The 13,194-nt window shown below is 43.0% G+C and overlaps 1 protein-coding gene across 1 annotated transcript; it reads right to left on the bottom strand.

The window, feature by feature from the left end:
• Window positions 1-82: 82 nt before the first annotated feature.
• On the bottom strand, window positions 83-7,550 carry ccdc28a (coiled-coil domain containing 28A). The gene is made up of 6 exons (XM_079738125.1): window positions 7,443-7,550; window positions 7,006-7,185; window positions 6,394-6,575; window positions 5,488-5,642; window positions 1,940-1,962; window positions 83-1,508 (listed from the first exon to the last, which is right to left on the bottom strand). Exons 2-6 carry the CDS (start codon window positions 7,152-7,154, stop codon window positions 1,454-1,456), a joined length of 564 nt encoding a protein of 187 aa, XP_079594251.1. The 5' UTR covers window positions 7,155-7,185; window positions 7,443-7,550; the 3' UTR covers window positions 83-1,453.
• Window positions 7,551-13,194: the final 5,644 nt, after the last annotated feature.

Consider the following 13,194-nt stretch of genomic DNA (forward strand, 5'->3'; position numbering starts at 1 on the left):
TCGGGTTTTTATCAGACGCTTGTATCCAAAGCGACTTACAATAAGTACATTTGTCACAAGAAGGTGAAACAATAGGATAGTGTAGGATTTCGATAGTCTTTTTTTATTATTGTACATGTCCAAAGCGAAGCCACTGTGTTGGCTACAATAATACACACACACACACACACACACACACACACACACACACACACACACACACACACACACACACACACATACACACACACACACACACACACACACACACACACTAATAGAAATATAAATCTTTTTCCTTTTACAAGCAGCAAACAACCATTGTATCTCCCGCCTCTACTAAAATATATTATATTCAACACACACATCCAACGATTTCAGAACAAAAAGGCGATCAAATGATTAGTAAAGTAAGGCATAGTTTGTTCACAAATATGAGCAGATATGTGCAAATATGAACGAAAACAACAAACAATACATTTTTTGATCTTAAGTCAGAAACATAAGCGGTTTTGCAATTCGGGGTCACACAATCAACGCTACGATTGTTTTCGATTTGTCGTGTTTTAGTCTTTTTTTATACTCTTTTTCGGCCGGACTGGTACGAGGCACTTGGGGGTCACACACAAAAATTGATTCTTCATCGTTCATTGACCCTAGCGCTTGTAGAATTCCAGAACTCTAGAGACCCAGAAATCAAGAGACATAGAAATCTAGAAATCAAGGAATCTAGGAATCTAGAGACCCAGCAATAGCTGGCTGGGAGTTCAAGTTCTGCTGACTAAAGCACAGCTCTCCGTGGTTTCCCCGATAAGAAGACTAAAAAACGTACGAACCCGAACGATTGGAGGCTGCTTATTTCAAAAGTCATTCGGGATCTCGTTTCTCTTTTACGACGCTAAATCCCCCGTCTGACTCGTGAGTGAATCAACGACGTCTAAAGTGACCAGAGCTAAATACATACTAAATTATGATATATTCACGGATTCACCCCACCCCCACACCCATAAACCTTTCGATGAACAATACAAAATGTGGCGGTTGAGATTGACCTCTTACCTTAAGAGGGCTCCTTAGTAGAACTGTACACCCTTTGATAAACACTTGAGAACAGCGAACCGAAGCTGATCGAGCCAACACTTAGTGGGAACGAGGAGGGATGAGAGGGGGAGTATGGCAGAGTGGGAATCAACCATTCATCCATCCAAATCATTTGTCCATCCATTGACTGCTGGTGCACTGCTCAGAATGCTGGTCGATCGGTGATAATCAATGATCGTGATAATAGTGAACCAGATGACGATAGTGACACAGGCCCCTCCTCGCTGTTGGGTCGTGCACCAAAACCTTCCCCTGTGACGAAGAGGAGTCAGTGAGAGGTAAAGAGATGGAGACAAAAAGTCAGACAGACAGACAGACAGACAGAGAGACAGAGAGAGAGAGCTGGGAGAGGAGGAGGAGGAGGAAGAGGAGGTCAGATGCTGGCAGTCCGGGGGATCTCCTGGGAGTCGGCCAGGTTCAGCTTCTGACTGGAGCAGAGAGTCAAGGAAGACCGCGGATCATCTCTCAACACGTTACAACCAATCCCCATTCAACGTGTCCCTCTAAGACCTGCCCTCGGGCGACCGTCAGCCAATCCCCTCCCATCTGTCCCTCTAACACCCGCCCCCAAGGCGACCGTCAGCCAATCCCCTTCAACGTGTCCCTCTAAGACCCGGCCCCGGCCAACCGTCAGCCAGTCCCCTCCCATGGTTCCTTCTAACACTCGCCCCCGGGCGACCGTCATCCAATCCCCTCCCACTTCTCCCTCCAACACCCGCCCCCAAGGCAACCGTTAGCCAATCCCCTCCCACGCGTCCCTCTAACACCTGCCCCCAGGCGATCGTCAGCCAATCCCCTCCCACGGTTCCTTTTAACACCCTCCCTGTGCGACCATCTGCCAATCAGGTTCAAAGGATACATTGAAGAACTCAGCTCCTCCAGCTGTAGAGTAAAAAAAACAAAAACAAAGATTTGCCGTGGGTAATAATAATAATAATAATTATTAATAATTGATTATTCACTAATTCGTTCCCATGGGTCAAAGCAAATTTAGAATATTTTCACCGTCAACAGATTTTACCAATTTCAAATAAATACAAATGAACAGACGGAACTATGATTGCTTCTATTGCACAATTATGATTATTATTTGACATTATTAATCACACACACACAGAAAAACAATATACAAAAGCATAAATATAAACATTTTTGCACACACACACACACAATACAAACATTTGGAAGGGGGATGAGTGTGATGTCATTCGAGTTACAGAGTTACAGAAGTCTTATACAGAAGTTGAAGCATTCACATGAATTCATGCGGATAATCCCAGGAATACAGTCAACATTTATTTTTTGGGGTTTTAACATGCACTGTTTCCTCACTGATGATCTAAGGCTAAATATAGATTTACATTTAAGGGATGTTTATTAGACGCTTTTATCCATGTTTGATTTACTTGCTCATATTCAAGACGGTTTTGGCTTTGTTATTGAGTTACTCGTTTGTTTTAGGTACAGTTTTTTGACCCCTCAGTGAAAGCTCTTTTCGTATATTTGTTAAAAAAGGTCTCTCTCTCTCTCTCTCTCTCTCTCTCTCTCTCTCTCTCTCTCTCTCTCTCTCTCTCTCTCTCTCTCTCTCTCTCTCTCTCTCTCTCTCTCTCTCTCTCTCTCTCTCTCTCTCTCTCTCTCTCATATAATTGCTTCAAATAATTGTGATCATGTGTAATGTGTTCAATTTCACTGAGGTTAAGCTCACTGACGACAGAATGTTTAAATGAACCGTTGTAAGACGCTTTGGATAAAAGCGTCTGCTAAAATGTAAATGTAACAGATTGTCGCACGCAGCTTGTCCATGTTGCTGTCGCCCTGCGTGGTCGACCCCGCCCATAGATATATACTGTATACTGACTAGATAGCGCATTCGGCTTCCAAGCATGTGTCAACAAGGCCGCCATCTTGCCGCGGGGTAACCACCCACCTGAATGAATGTCGATGGGACAGAGGTCCTATCAACTCAAAATCACTCAAAATCGCCTTCTTTTAAAGGCATCTACAAGCAGGCTGGTTTCTGACATACGTCAGACGTGTAATGATGGTGAAAAAATATATAGATCAATTTTTTATTATTTTTTACTAGCATTACCACAAACACACGTTTGACTCGACCCGCTTGAAGATTGCCTTAAAATATTTTAGTGATTTAGAGGGATTTTTATTGTGAAAGGACCTCTGTCCCATCACCCTTCATTCCATACGTTCCCCTGAACAGCACAGCTCAGGCGATGTCTAGTAGTGTTGCACGATACCAAAATTATGACTTCGATACGATACCTGCCCGAAAATACCTCGATACTCGATACTGAACCGACACCACGTGAAAATCTAAAATATCTGGAAAAGAGATGAATAATGGTCCAGCTCGGTCTCACTATGGTTTAAATTTCAGCAGCTTGGTCCTTTCCTGCTTTTTAAGCAAATTACGTTAATAAATTAATTCTACAGATCAGAGAATTGTATTCCGATTGAGGCATATTAATATATATATATATAATATGCCTCAATCGGAATACAATTCTCTGATCGGAATATAATTCCATGTGAATAGAAGAGGTGGTGTAGTCCGCTATAATATACATGTATGCACTTAATCCGATTGGTTTGGGGTGGGTGCGGCTACTTTTCAACTTGGAGAGATGGCATCAGCAGCTGCAGTAGTTTGCAATTGGTCCGTCGGTACTTTTATGCACACTGAACTAGACCGCTGTCGAGGGAAGTGGATTTTTTGCCTGATTCATGTCTTTCTTATCACTCCGCAAGTAGTCCGGTAACTTATCAACCCCAGCGTGTCTGGTTGCTAAGCGACGTCAACGTCTTTGGCAAACTATTTCTCTGCTGATCAACACTACGAATGGTAATTGTAAAAGACACACCGGGTGAAGATATTATTTTGTTTTGGCAAGGAGCCGTGTAATAAGCGGGACAATGTCTAAAACGGTCATTATCGAAAATAATACCCTTTAGGGCGAAGCAAGACAACGCCGGATAATGACCGGCGTTCTGTCCAACATTATCCCTTACATATATCATATAAGTCCAGACCAACATAACGGTTGTGCTTGAGAGACATACGGACGCTTACCACATTTGTAAATGCCATATATACAGTACATTCAGATTTGCATGATAGGAATAGATCTATTCCGAATAGAAATCTAATCGGATCAGACTTTTTTACATGGACAATTCTGATCCGTTATATACATTAACTCCATATTTTACTTCTCTCGTCTTCTTTCTCCACAAGCCTAGGAATGTCGGCAAGCACTTCTGGCCCTGTCGCCATCTCGTTGCCTCTCAGGCCCTGTCCACACTAACCCGGGTAAATCTACAAACGCATAAATATTTATCTGCAAAAACGATCGCTGAGGTGGATAAATGTGAAAACGCTGGGTTCCCGTTGTAGTGTGGTCAGGGTAGACGGAGGCTTTCAGAAACTATGACGTTTGGTTGCCATGACACTGCCATGACGCTGCCACAAGCTTGCGCTAGAGACCGAGACACTCATCAAAAAATGGCAGGGGAAATGGAAACGATGAGTTCGCTGTACAATGTTTTTTTTTTTTTTTTTTGTTCTTTTGTATCACCAGTTACAACTCAACATATTGTCTCAAACATATTTGTTAGTCCAACGCTGAAGGCGAGCGCTATACTTGCTGTGCTTAAGCGATGGGAAAAAAATACAAAGACGCCAGTTCAAACCGTACTTGGAGCGGCGTTTCTAAAAACAAAACCTTGCCTTTGTACTTTTGGTTTGAGCCATATTTTTGCTAGTGAGTGAAAATGATTTGCCAGCTGATCAACTGCAACTATCAGCTGATCGCTCGCCTGTAATCTAAACAGAGAGGCGTGGCGGGAGTCGCGTAACCATGACAACAACTGTTTATCAAAATCATTTCATTATGGAAGGTGGATGCAAAACATTCCGTAAACGATATGAAAACGATGTGCAGACGGAGATCTCTTAATTGCGAATGTGCGTTTTTATATTTACCCGGGTTAGTGTGGACAGGGCCTCACTCTCACTGCTCAGTGAACTGCCTGCTGCGGCTGTGGCTGAGTGCGAGCTGAGGGCCACGCCCACTGACCAGCCTCTGCGTGCCAGGAGTATGACTAAGAGTTGATGCTGCTTGTGTTTGTGCAAGTCCTTTCGTTCAAAGTCTTTTTTTCTTTCATCTTTTCTCCTTTTTTTTAATAAAAGTATTCTTTTTTTTTATAAAAGTATCGATACTAAAAAATTTGCACATCGTTTTTTGTGTGAGGGTATCATGATACCTTTCTAGTATTGGTATACCGTTGCAACACTAATGTCTAGTCAGTTTATATATCTTTGGACTCCGCCATCGGTGTGTGAACGGATGAATGTGTGAATGAACGGGTGAACGTGAATGGGAGTCTCACGTTGTTCAGCAGCTTGTCCATGTTGCTGTCGCAGGCGGCCTTGCGCTGGTCGTCGGGCATCCCGTCCACTTCGCCGTAGAGGTCAAAGTGCAGCCGCGCCAACTTCTCCTGCATCTCACGCACCTGCTCCATCTGGTCGATTGAGCACTCGTTGCCTGGGCAACCGGAGGAGGGCGAGGAGGAGGAGAAGGATGAGGAGGAGAAGAAGAGTTAGGATGCTGAGTGACGAGAGACGTCCCACTGGTCGTAACCTCGCAGATGGGATTCTCGCGATGTTGGTTGTAAATCACGTGGGAGTTCGTCTCATCACGAGATGTTAGTCTGGGACCGATCAGACGCAGGCAACCAGGCGCCAATCAACGTTCAGTCGGCCAATCAGCTTACCCTATGGGGTGATCTCATGAGGCAGTGACACTTAGGAGATTCCTACAATCAATTAATTAATATAATAATATTAACGCTGACTTGGAATTACTTTAAGGTGAACGTGATACGCTTTCACCGCGAGGCTATTAACGCACGCTACTGGTGTTACTGGTGTCTCTTTCACTATCTATAAATTTCTCTCTCTCTCTCTCCCTCGGTCTGTCTGTCTGTTTTATTAATCTCTCCCTTTTCTCTTTTTCAGATTTTCCAACTGTATACTCATCAAAAATCCATCTATGTGTGTGTCTGTCTGTGTGTGTGTGTTTGTGTGCGCGCTCGTGTGTGTACATGACTGCTCGAAACGTGTTCATATGTAATGTGTTAATTGCACTGTGGTTCAGCTCACACCCTTTGAGACACTATCACTGTGGTTAAAGGCAATACAAATAAAGTTTCATCAAATCTATTCCAATTAAAAAAGCATCACTTTTAAATGAATCTAATTTAAAAAAAAGAGCATCACTTATAAACCAGCCTCACCAAACGCTTGCAGCTTCCCAGAGTGGAAGTCGTTGAGGAGACCCAGAAGGCCTTTCTCCATCTCCTGGACATCGGACACGTCCGTCAGGAAGGAGTGCTGGATGATAGGGGCCCCGGGGCCCGGGGTGGGGGTGGCTTTGGCCCCTGAGGCCGGCAAGGACTTGGACTTGTCCCTGACGCCCCTGATACGAAGGATTTAGGAAAAGGAATGAAAAGACGACTCACTTATAACTCATTAATGCCGTTTTATTTTTTACTTCATCCTTGTAATGCCATACTTTTTATATTATTACTATGCTTACATTATTCTCTTATATGTTTATAATATTTTATAAACATTAAATATTACATTATTATAGGTCAACAATAGTCTCATGGTTATACATCTCTTTTTGCATTCTTGTCGATATTTTACTTATCCTTGAATTGCTATACTTTTATATTATTATTATGTTTACATTTTTCTCTTTTATTGTCCATATCTAATGCTGATTTTCTAGACTTTATCCTTGCACTGTTGCACATGCTTACACATCTTTTTTTACATTCTTGTGGATATTTAACTTATTATCTTTCATTGTCTATATCATACACGTAAAAAAAAAAAAGTACCTCCTGCTCTTGGACCTCTGCGTCCCCGTCTGCGTGTGCACGGCGCCGTCGCCCGTGACGTTTTTCCGCCCGGACACGCCCCCCACCGCCGCCGCTGCCGGATTGGCTGAGGGTTGGGGACTTTTCCGCTTTAGTTTCCGCTCCTCCATATCCTCATGTTACAAACTCAACGGCTGCTTCCTACGGCGGAGGAGATCGATATTATGTCCCATCTTCAATACAGAGTAAGGGGGAGTAACAACGCTATAAGCGGCCGTGAATCGTCTGCGTAGGTGACGCCAACGCGTCTCGTACGCAGCGGACGCAGCGCACGCAAGGCGCAAGACCGCCGCGTTAGCCCCCTAGGCTAACGTCTTGGCTAACACTTTACCGTCGATAACGTGAAAGTGTTGCCGTTTTAACGGGACTAAACACCCAGTGAGGTCCAGTCTACTCACGGATCCTAGCTGGCGGTCGGATCCACGACGGGTTTAGACGTTACGCTGTCCGCGTAGCTGCTGTTGCACAAAGTTTGGAGACATTTCTGACGTAACAAACACTTCCTGGGTTTAACGCAATGGACGTCACTTGGGCCATAATGTGACGTCACGCGGTTCCGAGAGAACAGTTTAAAATTGATTAAATCATTAATTGATTAAAACGTTTTGTTGTTATTTTAAAGTATTATTAATTAATCATTATCAATGTAGTGTAGTGCTTTCATATATTTTAGATAAATGTTTTGGTCAGCAAAAAATCAATGAGCAAATTAAAAGTATTTTTTATAAGATTTAGTAGAGTCATTTTTAGGTATTTAAATTAGTATTTAGCTGTCGTGAGAACGAGTAAACCCTTATTTATCCCCAAGATAACAGCAATAAAACCAAATAAATCATCGAGTTAATACATGTGTATTTAAAAGCAATTTAAATTAGCAATTTTAAGGTATTTAAATAAATATTACATTGTAATATCCTATACGCTTTTCTGAAGTACAGGAGACTCATTTGGTACCAGAACTCGCCGTTCTGGTAAACAACCAATAGGGGGAGCCGAACGGCCGTTGTATCCAATACGCTTTTTAATTCATCACCTATTTCTCTTTATATTCTCTCTTGTCTTCACCCCCCGCTCCCACACGATCCCACCCTCCCCTACACCAAGTTGTAAAAACATCACAAAGACAAAAAAACAAAAAAACAACAACCCTCCACACTCTACTGTTCAAATTGTTCCTTAATTAGATATAATTTGCGCCTATTTAGCGGCGCGTCTGTTTTGATTGAAGCCTCGTTGCCCTCGGGGTCTCTGGGTTAGGTGATGGTGGCTCGTTAATCACGCTGCATTTAATTCACTGCCAACCACGAACCACCTGAGCAGGAGAAAGGGAATCTTTTGGCCATTCATGACGGTTTGGGGGGGGGGGGGGGGGGGGGGGGGGGGGGGGGGGGGGGGGGGGGGGGCTCGCCGTTAAATGTTTATGGGCACGTCTTTCTTAACGTGTTTTTTTTTTGTTGTTTCAATTGGTTTTATTTTTTTGTCGGGAAGATCGTCTGTTGAGGAAAGGGATTTAGAGAATGAACATATTTTATGTGTTCATGCATCTGTCTGTCTGCCTTTCTCTCTCTCTTTCACTATCCATCTCTCTCCCTCACTCCCTCTACTGCCCTCTCTCCCCCTCCTCCCTCCTTTCCCTCTCTATCCCCCTCTACTGGCCTCCCTCCCCCTCTCTCCCTCTCCCTTCTTTCCTCTCTCCGCTTTCTCCTTCCCCCCTCCTCCTTTCCTCTCTCTCTCCCTCCCTCCCTCCTGCCTCCTCCTCCCTCTCCCTCCTTTCCTCTCTCGCTCTCCTTCCCTCTTACTCCTTTCCTCTCTCCCCCTCCCTCCCTCCCTCCCTCCTCCCTCCCTCCCTCCCTCCCTCCCTCCCTTCCTTCTCAAGGTCAAGGTGAACTTTATTATCCAAGTAGGAAATTCATGTGGTCACCATTTCACGCTCCATTTACAGCCTACTGTATAGCATTTAAAAAAAAACATTAATACAAAACATTAAAAGAAAAACAAGGACAAGACAGACAGAGCAGTAGAACATAGAAAACATGACAAGCATGTATGAGCAAATAAAATAGTTCAGTGATGTATACAGTATGCTCATAGTTTTAAATGCCTTTGAGTTTTTAAGTCTGTTGTTGTAGTCTAATTGCTGTAGGCACAAACGACTTGCTGTCTTACACGGCCAAACGCAAATAAGGCCAAATGATAAGACACGCTGCAAGAGAGCTTTGTAAAACATCTGAAGAATACAGCTGTCTATTCTAAAATGATTGAGTTCCCTTAGAAAAAACACCCTCTTCTGCAACTTTTTGGACTTATTTTGTGCACATTCATTAAATGCCAGTTTGTTGTCTAATTCAACACCCACATATGTATATGTTGTGACCCGCTCTACCACTACACCATTTATATTTGAGGGTGGAACTATAATTCCCTTTTTATTAAAATCTATGGTCATCTCCTTTGTTTTCTTTGCATTAACCACGAGGCAATTATCTGTACACCATTTAATAAAACCCTGCACCTCACTCTCAAAACCCTCTAGGGATGCAGCATTAGACTTTAAAAAACCCACTAATGCTGTATCGTCAGCCTATTTAAAATAGGTGTAGTCAGAGGAGTATGCTTGGCATACTCCTCTGACTACAGGGTGGGGGGCGTGATCACGTAGGGTGATTTTTTAGGAACCCATAGCCCCCACTGACACCAGTACCAGTATGCCTACAGGCGCCAGGTTCAATGGCCAGGGCCAGGGAGAGAGAGAGGACGAGACACAGTCCACAGCAGGTCCTTCTGCTAAGCGTAGAAGGCACCCCCAGACAGATCACTCGGACCTCTTGCGCATAACAGGGGCTGCACTCATGAGACGGCGGCGGCGAGGCCGGAGGATGCCGTCACAGCGACCTTCAAAATCCTTGAGGTAAAGTTAAGGCAGGCACCACCAGAACTCTTGGCGAGCCTTGAGAACAACATGATCAACCTAATTTTTAATGCCTGTACAACCAGCACAACCAGGAATGCACTTGTAATCACGCTGAAGAACTGGGTCCTTGAGTTTTTTTTGTTTGTTATTCTAGGCTGCATTTAGTTTGATATTGTATGCCTTTTATATTCTATACATTTTATACTTGATACTTGCATTTTGTAATTATACTTTACTTACTTATACTTATATTTATACTTTATACTTTAAGCTTTTGTTTTTTGATATTGCATGCCTTTTATATTCTATACATTTTATACTTGATACTTGACACTTTTGCATTTTGTACTTATACTTTACTAACCTTTACTTACATTTATACTTTAAGCTTTTGTATTTTGATATTGCATGCCTTATGTATTTTATACATTTTATACTTACTACTACTTTATTACATTTTATACTTTATGACTTCTTACAATAAAACACATCTTTGAAAAAGCAAATCTCCCTGCATACTATTGTCTTATATAATCGGCCATGGATTGCTCCTATTGCGTCTGAATGTGGGCCAGTCAGTGTTGTCTATGGACATCATTCACATGAAGTGAACACTTCCTTTGTCCCCCATTCCCATGTAAGAAATGTCACTACTGACAAATGCGATTTATGAGTACAATACCTTGACACCTGAACTTTTCACATTCCATTATTCCCTGACCAAAAACTATGCAACATGTTTCCAACATCTATGACGCTAGTGTGGTGACTTAGCAGTGATGATGCTACGTGAGGCAATTATGATTTATATGATTTTTATTGATCTTTCTGAATAATCACAGTTAAAACCCAGCAAGTTATCCTCTTTTACACACAGTCAATCTGTCCTATGTCTTGCCCCATTGAAAAGGCACTGCACCATGTTCAGACATGAAATGAGTACGTAGTTTATCCCTAATTTGTTTGGCCCTTGCTGCTGCATTGGTGGTCTGTGGCAAGGGGGCTTGTTGTAGGGCAGGGTCTTACCACCATCTTCCTGGAACAATGCCTCTATCTGGTCCTTCCTGTATGCAGCTCTGCTCTCACTCCGTAGGAAGTTATGCAGAGCACAACAAGCCAGGACAATGGACCCCACTTTGACCATGTCTCTGATGTTGATGGTGGTAAGCAAGACACGGAAGCACATGGTCATAATTCCAAATGCATTTTCTAAAACCCTCAGCGCTCGTGACAGCCTGTAGTTGAAGATGCGCTGATCTACATTGAGACCGCGGTTTGCATACGGCTTCATCAGGTAGTCTTTCAACGGAAACGCCTCATCTGCCACAATAAAGTATGGAGACAGCTTGTCAGATCCGGGAAGTGGTGCAGGGGGAGGGATGTGGTTTTGTTTACCAGGGCTTCTGAAAACATGCATCCACGAAACACTCCACCATCGGAAACTCTTCCATTACAACCAACATCAACATTCAGAAATCTGTTATTGCTGTCGACCAATGCCATCAGGACAATGGAGGAGTTGTGCTTGTAGTTGTAATATGTGGAACCAGACCTTTGTGGGGGGAGAATGTTTATATGTTTCCCATCCAGAGCACCCAGGCAATTTGGGAAGTTCCACTGAGACATGAATCCACTGGCAACCTGCTGCCACTCATGAGCTGTGTCTGGGCACTGAAAACAGTGAATACCAAAGGCTGATCTGTTTATCTGGTTAGTAAAGACGTCAGAACAAACGACAATATGCACATTTGCAACATTAGGGTACCAGCAGCATGTAGATCGTATTGTACAGCTCAATGACTGATGTTGACACAAAATATAATCACACATACCTTCGCATATTTTCTCTTAAGACCTGGTAGATGGCGTCACAGGTTTCAGGGACAAATTTCATAATTCTAGAGTGACCCATTCGAAACTGATATGAAAAACTCTTGAAGCTTTTTCCTGCAATTACAAACAAACGCATGTCTTAGTTAATTATATGGAAGAGCTTCTATTCACGTTCCGAGAAAGGACCCGAACTAAAATAGTAATACAAACAAACAGCTTAGCTTACCTGTTGCGAGGAAACGCAGTGTGACCATCAGACGAGCACCGACAGATATACAATCACGGTAATTGGTGTTGCATCGCTGGATCATCGGTCTGACAAGTTCTTCCAACATGTGGAACTGATCAGGAAAGACTCTACACTAAAGTCGTAAGTTACTGAGTGTGAAGATATATGTGTGGCTCTTGAGAACTTTCATAATTTCTATAAATTGTATGGCATTCTAAACATAAAGGATTAATCTCAGTGACACTGTTGTTGTTTACAGCACTACCTTTAGTGTTATTTATGTGCATACAAATAATTAAACTAGCTGAAAACGGTGATGGTATAAGGTACAGTCCGGATGAAAGCTCAATCTGTTTAATGTAAAATGTCTTTCCCTTTCTTTGTGGTTTGATATAGAGAAGATTTATCCACTCACACACAACTCCATACTTGTTGTTATGTCTAGTCTCACGAACTAACAGTTTTTCCGGTTTTATGTCATAGCCTACAAACATTTCCTGAACACTCTTATTTTGAAAGAAAGGAAGGTTTACGTAAAGACACGTGAGAACTTCCGAACCTCTGAGCTGTTTTGAAGGCGGCAGAAGTGTTTGACGAACGTTGGAGAACGTGTCGGAATCGTCAGCACGAGCACCCCAGACTAACAACAGACAGACAAAAGACAGGAACAAGTACAGAAAACATGGATAAGAGAGGGATATCTGGGACCCGTCGATAGCGATGCCGGCATAGTTTTTGGCTCTGCCCTCACAGTCTTATTCTTTCAGTAATCCTATCATATACCTCGAATACTTTGACATATTATTCATTATGAATCCTTCCCCAAACAACGATGCACGGAAAAGGGAGATTGGACAATCGCCTGTAAAGAAGAAATTCAGAGATTCGGCCATTTCCAAGGAAGATCTCGATGAAGCTATAGCTAACGGGATAAAGCTAGCCCTCGAAGAACAACAACGTGATCTAGAAGTTGCGGTAGCCTCCGCTGTCAGAGAATCTGTGGACTCTATCCTGGTCCCAGCGCTGCGTGATTTACAAACCGAAATCCAAAAGACCAATGAAGCTGTGATGGAGATCAGCAGTGAAGAAGTACTAAGTAGTAAGAAGACCCAAGACCGCGTGGACTCTGTTCAGGCAGCTGCACGAGAGGATAGGCGCTCGGCCGTTGAATTAAGAG

This window comes from Pollachius pollachius, assembly GCF_949987615.1.
Source record: "Pollachius pollachius genome assembly, chromosome: 6".
Lineage (NCBI taxonomy): Eukaryota > Metazoa > Chordata > Actinopteri > Gadiformes > Gadidae > Pollachius > Pollachius pollachius.